Below are 19,335 nucleotides of genomic sequence, written 5' to 3'. Positions count from 1 at the left end.
CTGAGCCTCGGCGTGCACAACGTAAAAACATAGACCGCATAGATACGTTAACCGCAGCCATGGCTGCAGCAGCAGGCCCTGTTAACAGCAGCTCTTGCGTGGCTACTACTATAGCGCTTGTAGACCTTCTGGACATAGCCAAGCACGTCTTCGAGGTGCCCCAGGAGCAGAGACCATACAGCTGGGACAAATGGATTGTGGGCGACCTGCTCAGTGACATTGAGCGGGCCCTTGACCGCAATGATGAATATTACCTCCTCGGAAGCATCGTGCTTATGCAAGAAGCCGACAGCAAGTGCTATGATGTCATCGATGGACAGCAGCGTCTCACGACGCTTGTGGCCCTGTACGTGGTGCTGCGCGGCCGCATGCTCGAGGTCAGCAAGAAGCTGGCAACGTCTGAGCGCAGCGAGCAAGAGCAACGCCTTCGCGATGAGCTCCTGACTCGCATGTCCAATCGGTGAGTCTCCTTACAAAGACAAAGCCTTACTTGCTGCCGCGGCGGTTACTTGCTTTCATGCGGCTTATTTGCTTGCGCTGTTCGAGTCCATTCACAAGTCTGTGTCGATGTTACAGGTTCGTGTGCGGCGATGTTCGTATCCTGAAAAACGGCACCGGCCGAAAGGCCGACCGCCGCAACCTCAGGTCCCTGGTGAACTTGGTCGACTGGGATGGTCAGGACCTGGAGTGCACGCCTGGCGGCTGCGAGGACGCGGAGGTGGACGAGAATGAGGACAGCGGCAGGCGACGGGACGTGTTCAAGGAGTGCCTGGGCACAGCTGGCAAGGTGGCCACGAACGCGCGGTGAGTGATGTGGTGGCCTGATGGGGCTTGCAAGTCGAGTATCGAGCAGGCTTCAGATTCTATCAGAGAGGTGATGACTCCAATCCAAACAAAGACAGCCAGCAGCGGTACCCTTGGGTGAACTGGATTACGTCCTGCAGCACTCCAGAACTGGATTACGTCCTGCAGGGTTTGGGCCGATTTGGGCTAGGCAGCCAAGTATGCTCAAGCATGTATGTACACGCATTGCCGTGTAGTGCGTGGCTGCTGGCTGGCTGGAGGTCTCTGCTGCTTTCATTGATGCGCCGCGCCTCCCCATCGCGCGCCCCCCTCATCCAACCTGTCGCCCCCACTACTTCCTTACCCGGCCCCTTGCATTGGCTGTATCCGCCCATACATGCTGTCCACTTTCTCTTCAAACAGGATCATGCTCGACTGGCTCGACAACGAGTACCTGAACAAAGACAGCGGTGACTTGAAGGCCAACTGGTGCAAGCTGTTAAACCTGCTACAGTTCCTGGACAGCCGGGTCTATGTCACTGCCACCAAGTGCCGGGGCAGTCGGACCCTTGCGTTCAAGACCTTCGTGGCCACCAACAGCACCGGCAAGCCTCTGACACAAGTGGACCTCTTGAAGGCGCTGCTGGTGCAGGAAAGGGATCACAGGAGCGGCTCACGTGCAGGCGGCGTGCTCGGAACATGGGACGAATGCTGCACGTTGCTGGAGAAGACCATGAGCGACCTGAGCAAGGAGCCGCACACCAACATGTGGCACACGATTGTGGCGTCTGAAGGTAGGTATGAGTGGTCCCAGGACGGCAGCTAGTTAGGTCGGTCGGGACTGCAAAGAACCGTTGCATGGATGGGCTGAACAAGTCGTCTAGCCTCTACTATCTAACGTTAGTTGCTTGTCAATACTTTGAGAGAGTGGTTACAAAGGAGAAGGAAGGGGAAGGCACACAACCTGCAAACCGAGCGTGGTTGCCTGCGACTTATTCAGCCAATGCTGTATGTACTGCCTTCACGGGGCCTACACACTCTGCTGCTGTTCATATGTGCAGACTTCACTTGCCGCCACTTGCGGCGGTCCGGTGCTGGCCAATCTGGGCCGCTTATCACACCAACCCTGTTCGCGGAGCTGATGGAGCACATCCGCACTGTGCACGACCCCTTCAACTACTACAAGGCGATGAACCAGGTGAGAGGCTCCTGTATAGTATGCACCCCTGATAGTGAACGTGTGTGTGAGGGGGGGGGAGGTGGCTCGGGTTTTGGTGGGCAGTGGGTAGGGAACCCTGGCCGTGGGTGCAGGCGGTGCATTCTGTGCGGGGTGGGAATCTGTTAGAGTTTGCACAGGGGCGGCAGCCGCTGCAGTGGTGGCATGGTAAGCACTGTCTTAAGCATGAGATGGGAAGGGAACATGGGCAGGGAGCTTCAAGACGACGTGGGGCAGACGTGCCACTGCATTGCTGATGGCCAGCTACCTTAGCAGTAGTGACGGGGGAACCGCCGGTGGGAGGCGCCAGTAGGAGGCAGTGGGCACGCTCAACAAACTGTCATATGTCAAAAACTAATCGCAACGGAGGAAAGGGCTATCCTATCTACTGGTAGATAGTGAAAGGGGATTCGTAAGACTGCTTCTAATTGCATGCAGTTACCCTTACCTAGGGCGGCGCCGGGTGCACCCTGCAGCTGGTGGCCGCCTGCCCCCCAAGGATGTCTCGGATGACTGGAACCATTGTGCAATGCGACCCGCCCCGCGTGTCTCGCATAACGGGATTCTCGGCATCATGCCCACCTACCATAATGTTTCCCTTTGAGATGGGCTGGCGTCTTACGTCTGCTGGATGCCAGGGCACAGACGCCGGCACACAGACACCCGCCTCACCATCACACTCATCTACCCAGCTATTCTACCGTAATTAGCCGGCAAGTACGGCCGCTCATTTCTCCAGGCCACCGTTCAGCCTCTATTGTCTAGGCCCGATGCATACACGTGCGTGCCAGCCCGGGAGCGGGCAAATAACGATTGGGGGAGTACTGGCCTGCTCGGCGCCGCTGCGCCGTGCGCGCCTTGGCCACCTGGCAGCCCCCGCTTGGGCTGCTGCTGCGTGTCTGCCCGGCAGCCGCCTTGCCTACCGCTGCCGCGCAGAAACCCACCCCCACCAGCCAGCACGCAAGAACGTCACCAGCAACGAAAAGCGAAGCACAAAGCAACCACAAACCACATAGCCAAGGGGCGGGCGGGCGGGAAAAACCAAACATACGTATGTTCGCTAATCACTGCCAACCCAAGCACAGGTGAAAACAACTACGGTACGGATTGGCCTGCGGAATTGTACGTAAGGGGTGTCCGGGGGGGTAGAAAGCTCAGGTTCTTACCCCATGCTCAAAATTACAAGCTTTAGGAGGGCATTGCGCTTGTGCTTTTAGTTTTTTAAGGGGTTGTCTGGTGAGGAAGTTCTGGGCCGCCAAAGTTGGGGGGTCGGTCGTCGTCCCTGGGGGTCCACCGGGTTTCGGGAGCCCATCCTGGCGGATTTCGGGAAATACCCCACAAGCAGAACTAGGGGCCAAACGCAGCAGTATGAGGTTCATACGTGCACGTTATGACGTATTAAGCACAAACAAAGCGTGGGAGGGCTAAGTTGCGCGTCCGGGTGTGGACATGTGGGCACATGTCCCCACATTCGACACAAGCGCACTGACGCGGCTGGGCTCTGAAGCGCTGGTGCGCATGCATTCACTTCTAACAAGGCTGCCAATGCACATTGTCCATTCATCACGTGGCAGAGAGTTGAGCACGGGGTGGGGCTGGGTCGAGGGGATTTCCATGGATAGGATCCCGTGTGTGGCTGAAGTCTCAGAACAGCAGGACCGCCGATGACACGCAGTGATAGTGCTTTTAAGAGGAGTCGGTTGACACCATTTTGGTATCACATGGAATGGGACTAACCCCTAAACAACAAGGTTTTGTCCGTGGGGAGTTCGGTCGTCCCCTCAAGGGGGGTCCCGGGGGATTTGGGGGCATGGGGTCTGGCAACTCCTTCCCTAACCCCGCCCCCCCTTGCACACACCAAGCATCCGCACCTTGTTGTTTCCTGCCCCACACCTGGCAACGCTGCCCCTACACCCGCCTACACAAGGCACACGGCAGCATCACTCAATCTTTATATGTCACACAGCCTGCTTGACGAAGCCCGTATGGATAGCTCGCCTAACACAACATCCCAACCCCTGTCGCTCGCAAACGCACACCCGCACACCCACACAGCCGCACCCATACACCCACGCATCCGCACACCCGCCGCGCTGCTCCTCCCCCTCCCCCAACCAACACCACGCCGCCGCTCAGTGCTTCCCGGCCCGCAGCCGCTCCACGGTGCGCCAGCCGATGTCGGAGCGGTAGTAGGCCCAGTGCAGGCCCTCGGGCTCTAGTCAGCAAATGCAGGCACATGTGTGCATGACGCCTGCCTGAGTCCACCTTCTCACTGTACCCGCTGTACCGCTGCCCCACTCCTGGTGCCCGAGCCACGGCGGCCCCATCAACCTTCCCAGCCGTCCGCCCCCTCCGCCCGCCTTCGCCCGCCTTCCCTCCGGCACCCTGCCCGCTGGGCCTTGGCCTGCGCCTCTGTCCCCAGCGCCGCCACGTTGAGCACGCGGCCGCCCGTCGACACAAAGTCGCCGGCGGCGTTGCACGCGGTGCCAGCGTGGAACGTGACGCCCTCTAGGCCTCAAAATGACGGAGCCCTTGGGGTTCTCGCCTGGGTAGCCGCGCGCCGCCAGCACCACCGTCAGCACCGCCTCGGGCCGCCAGTCCAGTCGATTGACACCACTTTGGTCAACCCCTTAACAACAAGGTTTTGTCCGTAGGGGGGGTGGGGTCAGTGGTCCCCTCAAGGAGGTCCCCGGGATTTGGGGGCATGGGGTCTGGCACTTTGTTTCCTACCCCCCCCTGTGTCCGCCAAGGTGTCGCCCGTCCCCCACCCGTGCCGTCCCCGGAAATTGACAGCTGGAAAATGGGCTGAGCCCCGCCGCATCAGGGAGGACTGACTGCAATTTGGAAGGCGGACGATGGCCCCACGTCTACTATCTACCATGGGGCTTCGGGGCTAGCATAGCCACGGTGTGCACATTCACGCCATCCGCCATCCGCCATCCATGCCTTCCAAGCCCAGTCGGCACCTTCCCGATGCCCCCACCCCTACGGGACTGGGGCGACTGCGACGGTCCCGCGGCAATCAGCAGGCATGGCTGTGTGCACAAACTGTCAGCTTTCTTACCCTGGGTTGTTTGTTGTCGCCTGATCAAACAGTCCATAGGGTACAAAATTTCGGCAGCCTCACCCCGAGACGCCTGCCGCCGACATATCATGCGCAACAGATGTAAGGAAACCTGGTTACGATACTGGCGAAATCCTGGCGAGAATCTGCGAGAATCAAGATGCCCATGTATAGACTCTTCTTGTTAGATCCAGAGCACTATTACAATAGGTAGATGTGCTCACAGGCTATAACAGGGTTCTCGCGGTCTGCGCTCGTCTAGCACCCCTGTGCTAAGTCTAGACGGCCCCATAAAAAAATCCGGAAAGTTGGTTGGGACGTACGGTGGGACGTACGGTGCGTGCATACTGAAGACCAAAAGGATGTTGGGCTAAATGGCGATAATCAAGGATAGGCCAGGTGGCGCTAGATGGCCAGGTGGCGCTAGATGGCCAGGTGGCGCTAGATGGCTTTGTGCAAATTGATATCCCCTGGTTGGTGCAAATTGATATCCCCTGATGGCATGCATCTACTCATGCGCGTGGCACCTGCTGGTGGCACCAGTAAGGAACCGGCCTGCCGAAGCGGATATGAGCTGTTGTAAGAAAGGCCTTGTATACAGGACCGGAATCGGACAGGCGTAAGGTAGCAAGCAGCAGGCGGGCGTTGCAGAGGGGAGCGAGGGGGCCGCGCGCTGTGTGTATGGCACGCAACGCGAGTGTGTTGGCGAGTGATACTAGAACTGCAGAATGGCAGGTGATACTAGAACTGCAGAATGGTTGTATGCAGAATGGTTGCATCTTCCAGGGGTGGCCGCCGCCGCAGGCGAGAAGGACCCTAACCACGTTCGTCGGAAAGGGGTAGTTGGCGAGATTCCCCATGCATGCCTGGGAATCGCCCAATCTTTCTCGCTACATTGGGGCCCGCCGCTTCTTGCCGCTCCCTGAAGATGCAAGCCCTGCCCAGAAGCCAACGAACTAATGGTAACATAAATTCCTGCAAACCCTTACTGTTTGTTGTTGTGTATGTGTGGTTACAAGGTGGTGAGCACGACGTGCATTGGGCCTCTTTCCAGTCGATTTAGTGGCGCCCCCTTTAGAATGCTCCGCCGCAGTACCGCTGCCTTGTGGGATTGCAATAACAACACTAAATATACCAGGAAACAAATCGGGGCGGAGTAAAGCCAAGGTCGAATTTTGCGACCTGGTCGGGGACTGCCTTTCCCAAGGGGTGACACGCGGCAAACACCCAGCAAGCCAACTGACAGGCCTTCGTCGCTATTAGCCTAAAACAACAAGGTTAGCAAGCGTTTAGCATCGCAGAGGAAGAAGCCCACTAAAGTCTGCGCCACTAAACGGCTAAAGTCCGCACTGGAAAGAGGCCCATTCCTGTCCTTGTAGAAACCGTTTACTGTTGACGATACCGACCACCCGCAACGGGGGAACCGTATCAGCGCAATTAGGTGCTTGTGCGTAATTTGTTCCTTCATGTGCGCTAATATAAATTGGAGGCACATCTTAACCCCGGCGAAGCCCCCCAGGAACACCCCTGTCCGGCGTGCGTCGGCAAAACATAGCATACTGGCACAAACCGCGACTGCTACGTATTAGTATTTGTTAATGCCTATTGCATGTAAATAGGTGGCTGGGAAAATTCGGGCGGAGTGCCTTCGCGCGTCCATGGAAATTGACTTTCGCGAGGTCGCGAGGAAAGCATCCGGTGCCCGCCGATATGCAGTCTATAAGGCAAACTATGTTGGCGGCAAGCAAAGCGGGGACGTATATCGAAAGTCTTTGAGCGACTTGCGCTGCCATGCATGCCGACGCGCCAGAATGCCGAGAAGCCCCGAGGTCGCCCCCGCCCCGCGCCTAGCCCTTTGAGCGTGGGGCGCCGGGGAGGTGTTGAGTATGGCAGGAGGCGAAAGAAATGCCTGGGTGTTTGGGAACGTGACAAGGCACGCATGTGGCGCGGGAAATCCCGCACGGCCCCAACCCGAGTGTCCCTAGCCGATGCGCCTGCGCGTCGTAGCGGCATGGAGGCTCTGACGGGGCGTTACACGCCTATTAGCTCCCAAGCGTACGGGGGCTCAGCCCATTTTCCAGCTGTACAAAGCTGACACCCCTTGTTAATATGCACATATCCCGTAGTTGCCGTCCCATAGTTGCCGTCCCGTGCTCATGTTAGGCAAGTAAATAAAGCTCTCGAAAACATGCTTCCGGACTTTCGTTCGGTCAATCCTCGCCGACACAAATATCAGGATTCAAGGTCCATGTATGGAAATATGTGGGTCAGCTTGCGGCATCTGCAGAAGTACACACACGTTTTTGCCGCCCCCTCTCAGTGTCAAACCGTCTGGCACCCATCACCCCGTGCTGGCGTTCCCAGGTCTCCACCAAGTAGTGGTATTGAGGACAATATTGCTGACAGCAGAGTACGGTACATAGTGTACGGCACACAACTACTAGCCACAAAGCACACTGGCTTGGGAAGCATTGTGTATCATAAACAAGTCCTGGCGACCACGCACAGCAAGGAAACCGCAAATTTGCTTACAATGCACGCTTACGATGACATGCATTGGGTTACACAGGTCCAGTACTTCACGGACATCTTCGACATTGAAGGAGACTATGCAGACTTTGCGGAGGAGGCCGACTACTCGGAGGGGGATGACAATGAGGAGGAGGGCAAGGGGGAGGAGGAAGAGGAGGGGGAGGTGGCGGCGGCGGAGGTCGAGCAGGAGCGGGGCATTCATCAGGCCCCATCCAAATTCGTCTCCTGGCAGCTCAAGCCATACACGCACGCACTGATGGCCATCTTGCAGCCATACAATCACTTCCTTACGTTTCTTGGCGGCGGCAAGCAGGGCAAGCAGGGAAAGCAGGGTGGTAACAGCAGCGATGACAAGCCGCAGCAGCGGCCCCTGCAGACAGGCACTGCCAAGCTGCTGGAGACCGTGCGGGCGGCCCTTTCTGAGCTTCACTACATCCCGCACGGAGAGTGGCGCACACCTGTGCTGCAGGCGGTGAACATGGTAAGGGTCAAGGCAATGCGATCGACATGATGTATGTGGGTAGTATATATCCGTATGATATGCATTCGGACTGGTCGACTTGCAGCTCGTGTCTATAGAAGAGTGGGCCGACCACCTCCACAGACTGAACAAAAGCATATTGTATATGCCTTCCACCGCTGCCTCAACCCATGAGTGGCTTTTGGGCTCGGGCCGGGAGACGGTGTCGCATTGTAGCATTGTAGCGGTAGCTGCCACATTATCGCATTGTAGCGGTAGCGGTTCACTATCTATAGGTAACGGTAGCGATAGCCGTCGTGTTCACTATTACCGTATCACATCGGCTGTTCCTTTCGGTTGTGTGGAACAGGTGTCCAAACTGATCAGAAAGGACTCGGAGGCGCAGGCGAATGCGCTGGGCGTGACCATCAAGGATGCCCTGACGGAGCTGCTGAAGTTTGTGCAAGGGCTCCAGGTGGGTCCGCGGGCCCCCCTCAGCCTAGCTATCCCACCATCAACCATGGAAGAAGGGTGGGCAGCGTGCGTTAATGTGGTTACTTAGCGTGTCTTTATATGTTGGCTTTTGTAACTTCCTGTGTGCAATATTTATCTACACACAGGCGTTGGCCGTGTACATGTGCATGGCCACGTCAGCAGGAGGGCAGGGCGGCTCCAAGCTGCAGTTCGACCACCGGAAGCGGTGCACCGTTTATGGCAACATTCTGCAAGCTCTGCTACATGGTACGGGTGGCGAGTCACAGCGCCAATTTGCGAGGGCCGTCAACAACATTCTCGGCAAGAAGGAGTTGCTGGAGCGGCTAACGGCCGCACAGACAGCCATATGGCGCGGAGAAGGCGAGGGCGTGAAAGGCCTGCCAACTAGCAGGAAGCAAGCGGCCGCCAAGTTGAGCAAGTACGTGTGGAGTTCAGCGCGTGTAGTTAGTGTGTGTGCACGTGTCTATCTCCGGCAAAGCCCATACAACAAAACCCGTGTGTAACAGGCAGTGTGAGTATATTAGCTGCACGCGCATGTGCGCCGGCGTACACCGTGTTGATTGTTAGTTGGCAAGCATGACAAGCAAGGGGGTGTGGGGTTATCGCTTGCGCGCCATCACCAATCATGCAAGGGGCTGGCACCAGAGCTTGCATCTTCAAGGAGGGCCCTAACCACGTTCTCGCCCACGGCATCCGGGGGCCCAAAAATGCCTAGTTTTAAACGTTGGGGGGGGGGGCTCCGCCCCCCCATATCCCCCCGGGAAGGGGTAGTTGGCGAGATTCGGGGACCGTATGCAGCCCAACGCGGCGAGAATGCACGCCCGGAATCGCCCAATCTTTCTCACCCGAGGGCCTACATTGGGGCCCGCGCGCTTCTTGCCGCTCCTCGAATACAAGCCCTAGCTAGCACCCGCTCTTGCTTGGCTGATACTAGGGCCTAATCATAATCATCACCCAGAATATCCCGCCAGCCCAGTAACCCAGAAATGCCCTGCTGTTGCTGGGTGCTGAAAGGCACAAAGGCGTAGTTATCTAAGCACGCTCCTCATTCATTACATGAATGCCACACTTTGTCATTGCAGGCTGCTGCGAGACCGTGACGTGTACAAGGGCGAGCGCGCATGCCAGCTGCCGCGCGCACTGCTGCTGATGGCGGAAAACTTCGGGGCTGTCAAGATGTTTGCGGCGGCCGACCTGCACATCGAGCACATCCTGCCACAGAGGCCGGACAGCGGCTGGTGAGGGCCTTTGATTGTTTGGTTCAGTACGTCTGGCGAGGGTCTCAAAGGTCAAGGGAACACGCGCACAGCTCAGGGGCCCCCCTGACACAGCTGCGAGGAAGAAACGCATACATGGGCCCTCACGTTCATATGTAATTTGCGCCCTCTTCCCCAGGTATGTCGGCACAGACGACGCGCCGCCACCCTTTTCCGTCACCGATGGGCGCAACTTCCCCAAGGACTACGGCCTGCACCGACTGGGCAACCTCGCGCTCATGTCAAGCATGGACAACCGTAGCGCCTCCAACAAGGTAGGCCCCTGTAGTCCGGGCCAACCGCTAAATGCCATGGATACGCCGCCACTGTGTAAGGCCGTGCATGGATACGATTCCAACTCACCATTCCCACCACTGTCGCCCCAATTGAGTTGTTGTACGGCTGGCAGGCCCACAGCGTGCCGGGGTTGGGGGTGTCGGGGCGCCCGAACGTCTCCTCAGGGTTTGACACGCCGTCCATAAACATTACCCCGTTTCTTCTACGTTTTCGCAAAGTTTTGACTCGTCAGTTACGAGAAGTACGTAATGCGTTTCAGGTGTGGGAAATCAAGAAGGAGATGTTCGTCAAGTACGAGAAGTACGAGACGACCCGCAACCTGAGCAATTACGATCGGTGGGACGCCAGTGCCATCAAAAAACGCGCAGACTTCCTCATCGACCGCTTGCTCAAAAAGTGGTTCACGGCTGATGAAGTGTCCGCCGCCTCGAGCGCCGCTGAAGTGTCCGCCTTGGGCGCCGGCACTGAGGCTGACGAAACGGACGACCAGGCCGCCGAGGAGGAGCAGCAAGTGACCCTATTCCTCACCGCTGGCCGCGTCATGCCGGGCGCGAGACAGCCAAGCGATGTTGGCGCCGTGCACGCGCGCTGGACCAAGACCAGGTCCGACGCGTTCAAGAACGCTGAGCTCTACGAGCACGTGCTGGTGGACCCGAAAGGGCGCACCGCTGCTGGTCTAGTGCGTTTTGTGCGCGACACGTTCAGCTTCGCCCCTTCCCTGCTGAATAGCGCGAAGGGGCGGGAGCAGCTGCGGCAGCAGCTGGCCGAGCGGGCGCGCCTACTCGTGGGTGGCACCGCCCCCGTGAAGCTGCCGCGCTTCGAGGACAGCAGCAAGCTGGAGCGGCTGTTGAAGGCGCTCCTGGCGCCGCCCCCTGCGGAAGTAGGCATAGCAGACTCCACCGCAGCGGAGATGCCGGCGGCAGCCCAGCAGCAGCAGCCGGGTCAGAAGCGAAAGATGCAGCAGGGCGGAGGCCAAGCTGCGGGAGCCAAGCGGAAGCAGCCGCTGCCTTCGGAGCAGCTTCTGGCCGCGGGCCAGGCAGCGGCGGCGGCTGGATTAGCTGGCGAGTCCGATGCGGCGCTGAAGCAGCAGGCGCGCAAGCTGCCACAGGGCACAGCGGCGCAGGAGAAGCAGTCGGCGGTGGTTGAGCAGCAGCGCGACGGCCAAGCCCCGACTAAGGAAACGGCCAACAAGCAGGAGAGCAAACAGGTGCCGGGGAAACAGCAGCAGCCGGTGATTGACAAGGAGAAGCAGGCGGCGGTTGCGGATGAGCGCGAGAAGGGGCAGAAGGGGATGCAGCAGTAAGCCGGCGCCAACGAAGGGAAGTTTGCCATGCACACTGCGGTTTGATAATGATAAACGGCTTGACCGTGTGTGGTATTTGGCTTTGGTAAAACACGACGCGCACAGGCTGCGTGGCTGCCGTGGATGGCAAGCTAGCGGGGGGTTATTTTATGTTATCTATCGTAGTGACATGAATTTCCTGAGATTCCAAGCAAAACTGCCAGCAGCTCAGAGTGACAGTGCAGGATTGTGACGGCTGGGCGGGCTGCATACTGGATAGGGCCCATCTTCACAATGGTGCAGAAACGTTTGGATGGATGTGCGGTCACGATGTGCGGTTGTGTATAGGGCGCACTGTGATTGACAGTGCGTCAACGGCATGACATTTAGTTTGTGCAGATCTTATTTGCAGATGCCATTGTAAGAACTTGGGAGGTGGTAAGCCGGAGGAATTGCGTTGTGGTTGGCCGTGATGCGTTTTCAGTGGTCCGGGAGGGCTAGCGTGTGGGGTCGGGTGAAGGCCGCCCAGCAGCAGGCGTTGGCAACCTAGTCTTGCGACATCGGTAGTTCATCGGTGTTGCAAGGCTATTCTAGATGGAGGACGGCAATGCCCTACGTAGCGTTGAAGCAGGACAAGGAAAGGAGGTCATCCGCGATTCAAGGAAGAGAGGAAGGGCCACGTTTACTGTACTACGAATGGTAGAAGGCGAATGGTAGAAGACGCATGACACGGTAACTTGTTTGTTCCCGCCCGAACTAGCCGTGGCGTTTCGTGGCCACACTTCCATTGGCCTAACAGTGGACACCGTGGCCGCGCATACAGTGGACGCTCATCCCCCGCCAAGTCCTCGCCCCTACCCCATCCCCCGCCAAGTCCTCGCCCCTACCCCCTAATGTACATAGCGCCGCTGCACATACAGTGTGTCACGATTCGTGCAAGCATACGATCGCCAGGGGAGCAGGAAAACCCGACCCGACCCGAAACCACAAACCTGACACCTGTTGTGGGCTGAGCCCCCTGAGCGAAGCGATCCGGGGGGTGAAGCCCACTAGGATCGCCCCTGTCCGTGCCTGCCTGCCTGCCTGCCTGCCTGCCTGCCTGCCTGCCTGCCTGCCTGCCTGCCTGCCTGCCTGCCTGCCTGCCTGCCTGCCTGCCTGCCTGCCTGCCTGCGTGGGTCGACAAAAAGTACCATACTGGCGCAAACGGTGAGTGCTACGTCGGCGATGGTGGTGGTGGAGGGCGTGGACCCACCAGCAGCAGCAGCGGCGGCAGCAGCAGGAGCCGCAGCGGCATAGGGCCTGGCGGCAGCGGCCCTGGGCCCAGCAGATGCGGCGTGCATGCGCGTAGCGGAGGGAGCAAGCAAGGCCACGTGGAGGAGGAGAGCGCGGCGCCGCCCAAGAAGCGGCGCCAGCGCGCAGGTTGAGGCCGGCCGGTGTCTAGTTCGGGTCTTTGCTGGCGCATGTGGTAGGCCGCAGCAGTGAGGAGTGTTGTGGCTAGAGGGTTCCCTGGCTGTGCTGTTGCTTGGCAGCGGGACACACCTTTTTGGACACACCCCGGCTGGCCGGCTATGTCCAGGAGATGAGGCATCAGACGCTTGCGTCCTCAGACTAGAGACGTGCCGTGGGCTCAGCCCACTTTTCCCATGCGATTTTCGGCAACGTTCTCCGTTCATAACATCCCGACACTTATCACTATAGCCTTGTCCTTGGCTGGGTTGGTTCGCGCACAGGGGGCCAGTGAGGCCGGCTGCAGGGGTGGGTCCACGCACCAGCTGCGAACACCCACCACCTGCGAACAGCTGCCCGACAGCCCAGGACACGCTGACCTGTCGACTTCCCAGGGCACTCGGAATTGCTTCGGGTCATGTGGCATTGATGAGAAGTGATGCAGTGCTCGTATCTTCCATCTACACTGTAGAAATGTGCCCAAAATCCGCCGAAGGCGGAGAAAAATTTTTGGGTTTGGGTGCCGCGCATCTACGCAGACGTTTTTGGCCGGTTTTGGCGCAAAATTGGGGAAGCGTAGACGTTTTGGGGGGCTTGGGGGCTAAAGTGTAGATGCCGGTCAGGGTAGCATGTGGGCATCTACAAGATACGAAGTGATGGCATTTTGAAAGCAGATTCACGCTTGCGCTGAGCTCGATCAATTCCATGGGGTAAACTTGCGGCGGTCCTACCCCCTGGTTTTGATTGCCGGACGCTGTCCGAGTGAGGCGTGTCAACTGAGTAGCTACAGCATGGATACACTGTACGCCCCGGGTACGATTGTGTGACGTGCTTCAAACTGTTTGCACGAAAGCAGCCGCGGCGCCTATGAATGCGTCAGGAGAGCATGACATCAATCACGTTCGCGCCAGTATTCCGTGTCCAGCTATGCTGTTCATGACCCGACGCCGCAGTCCACATTTCTCCCCCTCGTGCTCACAACCCGGGCGAGCCTCAATGCATAGCTCATACTCACCCACCCACCAGCCTCGCCTGCCGCTAGGGCCTCGCCACTGCACCCCCGGCAGCCCATGTTGACTGGCAGCCGTACCGCTGACTACCGTACTGAGGCAGTGAGGCCTGCCCGCCCCAAACCGGAAGCCAGGATCAGCGACGCAGCCCTCTACACCCGCCTACGCCAGGCAAACGGCAGCACACTCTGTTTCCATGTACAGCCCTGCTTGATGTTGCTGAAGCCCCATTTTATGAGGCCCTATATGGATAGCTTGCCTTATCCCACATCCCAACCCCCGTCGCTCGCAGCCCCGCATCCGCACGCACACAGCCGCACCCATGCACCCACACAGCCGCACACACCCCGCGCTGCTCCTCCCCCTCCCCCAACCAACACCACGCCGCCGCTCAGTGCTTCCCGGCCCGCAGCCGCTCCACGGCGCGCCAGCCGATGTCGGAGCGGTAGTAGGCGTCCGCCCACTGGATCTGTTTCACGGCCTGTGGCGGGGTGGTGGCAGGTGGGGGCGGTGATCGATTTGTGCGTATATGCGGTGACGGGACTTGCTCAAGAACCCGGGAGCCCAGGCGAGGGTGTGTGCATCGCCTGGCTGAGCCGTAACCCATCGTCCCTACCCCTCTTCCCCGCGTTCGCCCGCCTCCCCTTTGGCCCCCCCCCCCGTTCCCCACCCTTCTGCCCCTCCGACCCACAGGTTCTACTTCCCTCCCAGCCACTCCGCCCGCCTTCCCCTCCGCCTCCCCCCGCCCCTCCACCCCTCCGCGAAGCCCCAGCCCCACGCCTGCCCCGCCGGCTCACCGCGTAGGCCTTGGCCTGCGCCTCCGCCACGTCCGCCCCCAGCGCCGTCACGTTGAGCACGCGGCCGCCCGCCGACACCACCTCGCCGGCGGCGTTGCGCGCGGTGCCGGCGTGGAACACCTTGGCCCCCGTGACGCCCTCCAGGCCGCGGATGACGGAGCCCTTGGGGTACTCGCCCGGGTAGCCGCGCGCCGCCAGCACCACCGTCAGCGCCGCCTCGGGCCGCCAGTCCAGACGCACGTCGCCCAGGCGGCCGCGGGTGGCGGCCAGCATGGCGTCCGTGAGGTCGGAGGCGCAGAGCGCCATGAGGCCCTGGCACTCGGGGTCGCCGAAGCGCACGTTGTGCTCCAGCAGCTTGGCCTGGGGGGTGGTGGAGGGTGGGCGTGGCGGAGAGAGCTGAGGTGGCGTTGCAAAGTCTAGTAGGCGGAGTGGAGCACCAAGTGGTAAGAAGGGTAGAGGCTGGAGTGGAGGGAAGTAAAAGGTCAAGATGGTCGGCTCCCACCCCATACATGCACCCGCCCGCAGCCCCACCCCCGCGCCCGGCCCCTCTGCCCGCTCTACCGCCCTCCCGCCCTGCCCCGCCCCGCTCTGCCGCCTCCTTGTCCTCCGCCGCCCACTACTCGCCCCACCTTGCCATCCTTGATCATGAGTCCGGCGAACAGGGTGCCGCGGAAGGGCGCGCCCTCCGCCGCCATGCCGCGAGCCGTGCGGTAGATGATCTCATCCATCACCTGTGCAAGTGCGGTGTGCGGTGTGCTGGCTGGTCAGGGGTGGTGCTAGTGGTGGTGGCGGTAGTGGTGGCGTGCGGGCGTGTCGGTGCAGCACAATGCTGACTGCTCAGGACCGCGAGCGGTATCGATTGCCATGTGGCAGGTGTGCCCTCCACCTTCCGTGGCCTTGCCCTCCACCTTCCGCGGCCTTGCCTCCCCTCCCGCCTCTGCCACCCTCCGCGCCCCAATACCCTACCTGCTTGTGGATGGTGTCGTTCATGGCGGGTGCGGGCGAGTAGGCGCCCATGCCGCCCGTGTTGGGGCCGGTGTCGCCGTCGCCCACCGCCTTATGGTCCTGGGCCGACACCTGTGGGGGGCAGCAGCGGGTGCAGGGGGAGGGGCCCAGGCGGCGTACTGAAGGTGAAACGAAGGCGGTGGTGAAGCGGGGAGCCCACATGCGGAAGACTGGAAGTGAGGGGCTGGGAGGAAGCCAGGACCTGTGCGGCCACTGCCCTACGGCCGCTGCCCTCACCCTGTCTGTCTCCTCTCCTCCATGTGGACTTCGGGATGGAGCCTTTGTGTCACACGTCATAGCCCGGCCCTCACCTAGTCACGCCTGCAGCTACCCCTTCCTCCGTTCCCTGCCTCCGCCTACCGCCCCCCTCCCCCCGCATGCCCTCCTCCCCCGCAACCCCGCACCCACCAGCGGCACTGCGGCCTCGCCGTCCACCAGCGCGAAGAAGGAAACCTCCTCGCCGTCCAGGAACTCCTCAATCACCAGCTCGTCGCCTTTTGGGGGGGGGCAAAGCAGGGGTGGGGTGGAGGAGTTGCAGCGAATGGTATTGAGAAATGTAGCGAAGTTGACAGCAGGGGGTGCGGGTTGGGGAGGAGTGGGAACGGTGGTTGTACGGGGTTGCGATGTGCGTGTAGCTGGTGTGTGAGCTGGACGGCGGCTGACGTGGGGCCTAACACACACACAGGGTACCGTTCGGCGGCATCCCAATCGGTGGGCTCGTAAGGTACCAACCCACCCCGCCCCGCCCCCCTCCCCGTCCGTCGCCCCCCTTCCCCCCTCCTGTCTCACCCGCTCCTCCAAACACCTTCCTGACCAGCATGTCGTCCACCGCCTGGTAGGCCTCCTCCACCGTGCGAGCCACAACCACACCCTTGCCTGGGGTAGTGGAAAACGGTGGGAGCGGGGAATGGGGGCACTCATCAGTGGGGACAAGCGAGGGGTGTGTGATGAGAGTCGGCAGTGCGCCGGCCCGTCCTGTGTCATGCGGGCTGGGGCCCGGGGCTTCAGGAAGCGGCCCTGCCAAGCGAGGTGGCGGTGGTGCCCCTGATCCTGCCCCGAGCCCTGCCTGCTGGGGTCCGGTACCCACCCACCTCACAGTCCTGGCGGCTCCCCCATCCCCCGCCAGCCAGCCTCCACAGCCCCCATCCCCCAGCCACCACCACCCACCCGCCACCACCACCCACCCCTAGGCACCCCCATCCCCCAGCCACCCAGCACCACCCACCCGCCGCCAGTCCGCTGGCCTTGACCACGATGGGCGCCCCCAGCTGTTTGATGAAGGCCTTGGCGCGGGCGGGGTCCGTGAACTTCTCGTAGGCGGCGGTGGGGATGTCGTACTTGCGGCACACGTCCTTCATGAAGGCCTTGCTGCCCTCCAGCGCGGCGGCGCGGGCGCTGGGGCCCCAGGTGGGCACACCCGCCGCCTGCCGGGGTGGGGTGAAGTGGGGGAAACGGACAGGAGACCGTGGGGGTGTGTTTCAGACTTGCAGTCAGGCATGCAGCGCATGGCGAGTTTTGCAGTCACAGCAGTCACCAACACGAGTCACCAAGCCAGCTGTGCACTCATGCGAGCCGCAACACAGGCGCCTTGGACGAGGCGTAGTCCCGGCCGCCCCGTCCCTAACCCCGCGCATCCCCCTACCCCACCCGCGCCGGCCCCGCCCCCAAAACTCCCATACCATTGATACCGCCCACTCCCGCACACACACAGACACCAACACACACAGACACACACCACGGGTGTTTACTGCTCATCCCCCCTTTCTCCCACACACACCCCCACCCCCACCCCTACCTGCAAGTCGTCTGCCAGGCCCGCCACCAGCGGCACCTCGGGCCCCACCACCACCAGCCCCACGTCCTTCTCCTTGCAAAACTGGACCACCTGCTCAGGAGGAGGGGGGAGGGGGAGGGCAGGAAGGCGGGCGCGTGAGGGGGTGTCGGTGCCGTGTGAAAGAGCTCCATGAGGCTTCATTCCTCGCCCCAAGACGACCACCACTGCGGGTGGTGCGCACCTACGTCTTTATGCTTGGTCACGTTGACGGCGACGTTGGTGACCTTAGGCTCCGTCTCGGTGCCGGGGTTGCCGGGCGCGCAAAACAGGTGGTTGCAAAGCGGCGACTGCGACAGCTTCCACGCAAGCGAGTGCTCGCGGCCGCCCGAGCCCACCACCAGCACATTCACCTGCCGGGGGTGGCGGCAGACCGGATTGGGTGCGTATGGGTGCCGCTGGGGAGGGCGACCTAAGCTGTTGCGGCAGAGCAGCGTGCTCAACGCGGTCGAGACAAACCTAGTCCTTTGTTTGCAAGCCCAGATGCATTGTAAAGAAAGTGAGACACGCGCAGCTGCTAATGGTTGCTGCGACAGCTAAAAGAATTCACGTTTCCGACGCAGGGCGTGTTGCAATGGCGTGCTTGCAGTCGCCGATTCAGAGTGGCCGCCGAGAGGTGCTGTCGTCAAGTTACACGTTGCAGCCATGTAACATGTGCGCGACACTGCAAACTCACCTTCCCATTTTGAGCAGCACACACTGAGAGGTTGCTCGGCCGGCTGCGACTCCCGGCGCGCACGTTCCTTGCGTTTAGCCCGCGGATAGACTGCATGGTTATGGCGTTATCCAAAAATCACAATTGGCGATGCAATGGCTTTCGCAAAGGCAAGCGTGACTCTGCAGCCCGGAATCGTGAGGCGGGCTTATGCACTGCACTAACTGCACTGCACAACGACGGCTGATGCTAACTGTATGGGGACAGTAAGGGGACAGGCCGGTATGAACACAACTACCACAACGCGACACCGCGTGGTGTACGGCGACACGCCTTCCCCTTGCCCCTGTCCGCTGTTGACCTCCAAGCCGGCCACTGCTTCTGTTCAATAGCTCCCCCGCTTGCCATGCGACTAGTCGCTACCAGTAACAGCACTTGATTATTGGTGATTGGGAGGAACCTTGCCGGTTGCGCATGCCAACTACATCCCCTTTGGGTCTCGCACTGCGATTGAAATAACCGCATCGGGCTGCGGCGCTGTTTTGTCCATGCGTTCCGCCACTTCGTTCGCAGGAAGGCGCCGGGATGCCTGCGCAAGGGGGCAGGTGGGCAGGGGCCCCGGGCCCCCGGCAGCCGCCAGCGGCAGGTGTGTGCCGCCGCTGGCCAGGGGCCCAGGGCCCATGTCGACCTGGCTGACAGCAGGTGGTCTGGCGGGGCACGATGTTAATGTTGAGCACATCGCCGCCCACGAACGAGGCCGCGGGGACGGCCACCGCTAGAGGCACGCCGTCACGCCGTGTGCGGGCGTGCAGCTCAGGGTGCGTTACGTGGTGCATCACCCGTGTCGCCAAGCTGGGACCAACCCGCAAACCTGTGAGGGCCATGCAGCCCGACGCTTACCCTTCCGTGTAGCCACATGTGCATTAGTCGCCATGCACATGCCGCTCTTGCGGCGTCCTGTGTTCTCTGTCCTGAGGCCCCCTCCCGCAGCCTTCGAGCGGTGTGCACAGCGTCCGCCAGCTACCCTCGGCCCGGCTGCCTGCCTGTCGAAATCGTGCTGCACGTCCTGACTCCGGAGTCCGGGTCTCCAGCCTGGCTGCCATCCCTCCCCAGTTTCCCAACACCCCGCGCCCCACTTCTTACGCTCATCATTTCCCATGCTGGGCATCGGTGGCGCCGATGTCTGCTCACTTCGGTTTGGGGCAG

At 60.7% G+C, this 19,335-nt stretch overlaps 2 protein-coding genes across 2 annotated transcripts; one reads left to right on the top strand and one right to left on the bottom strand.

Moving 5' to 3' along the window:
* CHLRE_18g749547v5 (uncharacterized protein) lies at positions 1-12,236 on the top strand. Its single transcript, XM_043072820.1, has 10 exons — positions 1-460; positions 577-804; positions 1,207-1,577; positions 1,845-1,981; positions 7,633-8,076; positions 8,426-8,530; positions 8,676-8,968; positions 9,633-9,788; positions 9,946-10,081; positions 10,363-12,236. The coding sequence occupies exons 1-10, from the start codon at positions 276-278 to the stop codon at positions 11,404-11,406; spliced, it is 3,099 nt and encodes a 1,032-aa protein (XP_042914271.1). The 5' UTR covers positions 1-275; the 3' UTR covers positions 11,407-12,236.
* Positions 12,237-13,488: 1,252 nt separating this feature from the next.
* On the bottom strand, positions 13,489-18,380 carry CHLRE_18g749497v5 (uncharacterized protein). Its single transcript, XM_043072819.1, has 10 exons — positions 18,151-18,380; positions 17,663-17,827; positions 17,439-17,528; positions 16,869-17,067; positions 16,433-16,519; positions 16,052-16,137; positions 15,605-15,715; positions 15,268-15,369; positions 14,639-14,998; positions 13,489-14,322 (listed from the first exon to the last, which is right to left on the bottom strand). The coding sequence occupies exons 1-10, from the start codon at positions 18,244-18,246 to the stop codon at positions 14,233-14,235; spliced, it is 1,386 nt and encodes a 461-aa protein (XP_042914270.1). The 5' UTR covers positions 18,247-18,380; the 3' UTR covers positions 13,489-14,232.
* Between the last annotated feature and the right edge of the window lie 955 nt (positions 18,381-19,335).

Source organism: Chlamydomonas reinhardtii (assembly GCF_000002595.2).
Source record: "Chlamydomonas reinhardtii strain CC-503 cw92 mt+ unplaced genomic scaffold scaffold_18, whole genome shotgun sequence".
Lineage (NCBI taxonomy): Eukaryota > Viridiplantae > Chlorophyta > Chlorophyceae > Chlamydomonadales > Chlamydomonadaceae > Chlamydomonas > Chlamydomonas reinhardtii.
This window is presented reverse-complemented; position numbering and strand designations above follow the sequence as displayed.

What these genes read in the sequence shown, in the direction of transcription:
- CHLRE_18g749497v5 (XM_043072819.1), bottom strand. Translation starts at nt 18,246, where the DNA reads ATGCAGTCTATCCGCGGGCTAAACGCAAGGAACGTGCGCGCCGGGAGT. An exon ending in ACGTGACCAAGCATAAAGAC is followed by an intron (nt 17,529 to 17,662) that starts GTAGGTGCGCAC and finishes CCTCCTGAGCAG; the next exon opens with GTGGTCCAGTTTTGCAAGGA. An exon ending in GAAGGTGTTTGGAGGAGCGG is followed by an intron (nt 16,138 to 16,432) that starts GTGAGACAGGAG and finishes CCCCCCCAAAAG; the next exon opens with GCGACGAGCTGGTGATTGAG.
- CHLRE_18g749547v5 (XM_043072820.1), top strand. Translation starts at nt 276, where the DNA reads ATGCAAGAAGCCGACAGCAAGTGCTATGATGTCATCGATGGACAGCAG. An exon ending in AAGGTGGCCACGAACGCGCG is followed by an intron (nt 805 to 1,206) that starts GTGAGTGATGTG and finishes CTCTTCAAACAG; the next exon opens with GATCATGCTCGACTGGCTCG. An exon ending in AGTTTGTGCAAGGGCTCCAG is followed by an intron (nt 8,531 to 8,675) that starts GTGGGTCCGCGG and finishes ATCTACACACAG; the next exon opens with GCGTTGGCCGTGTACATGTG.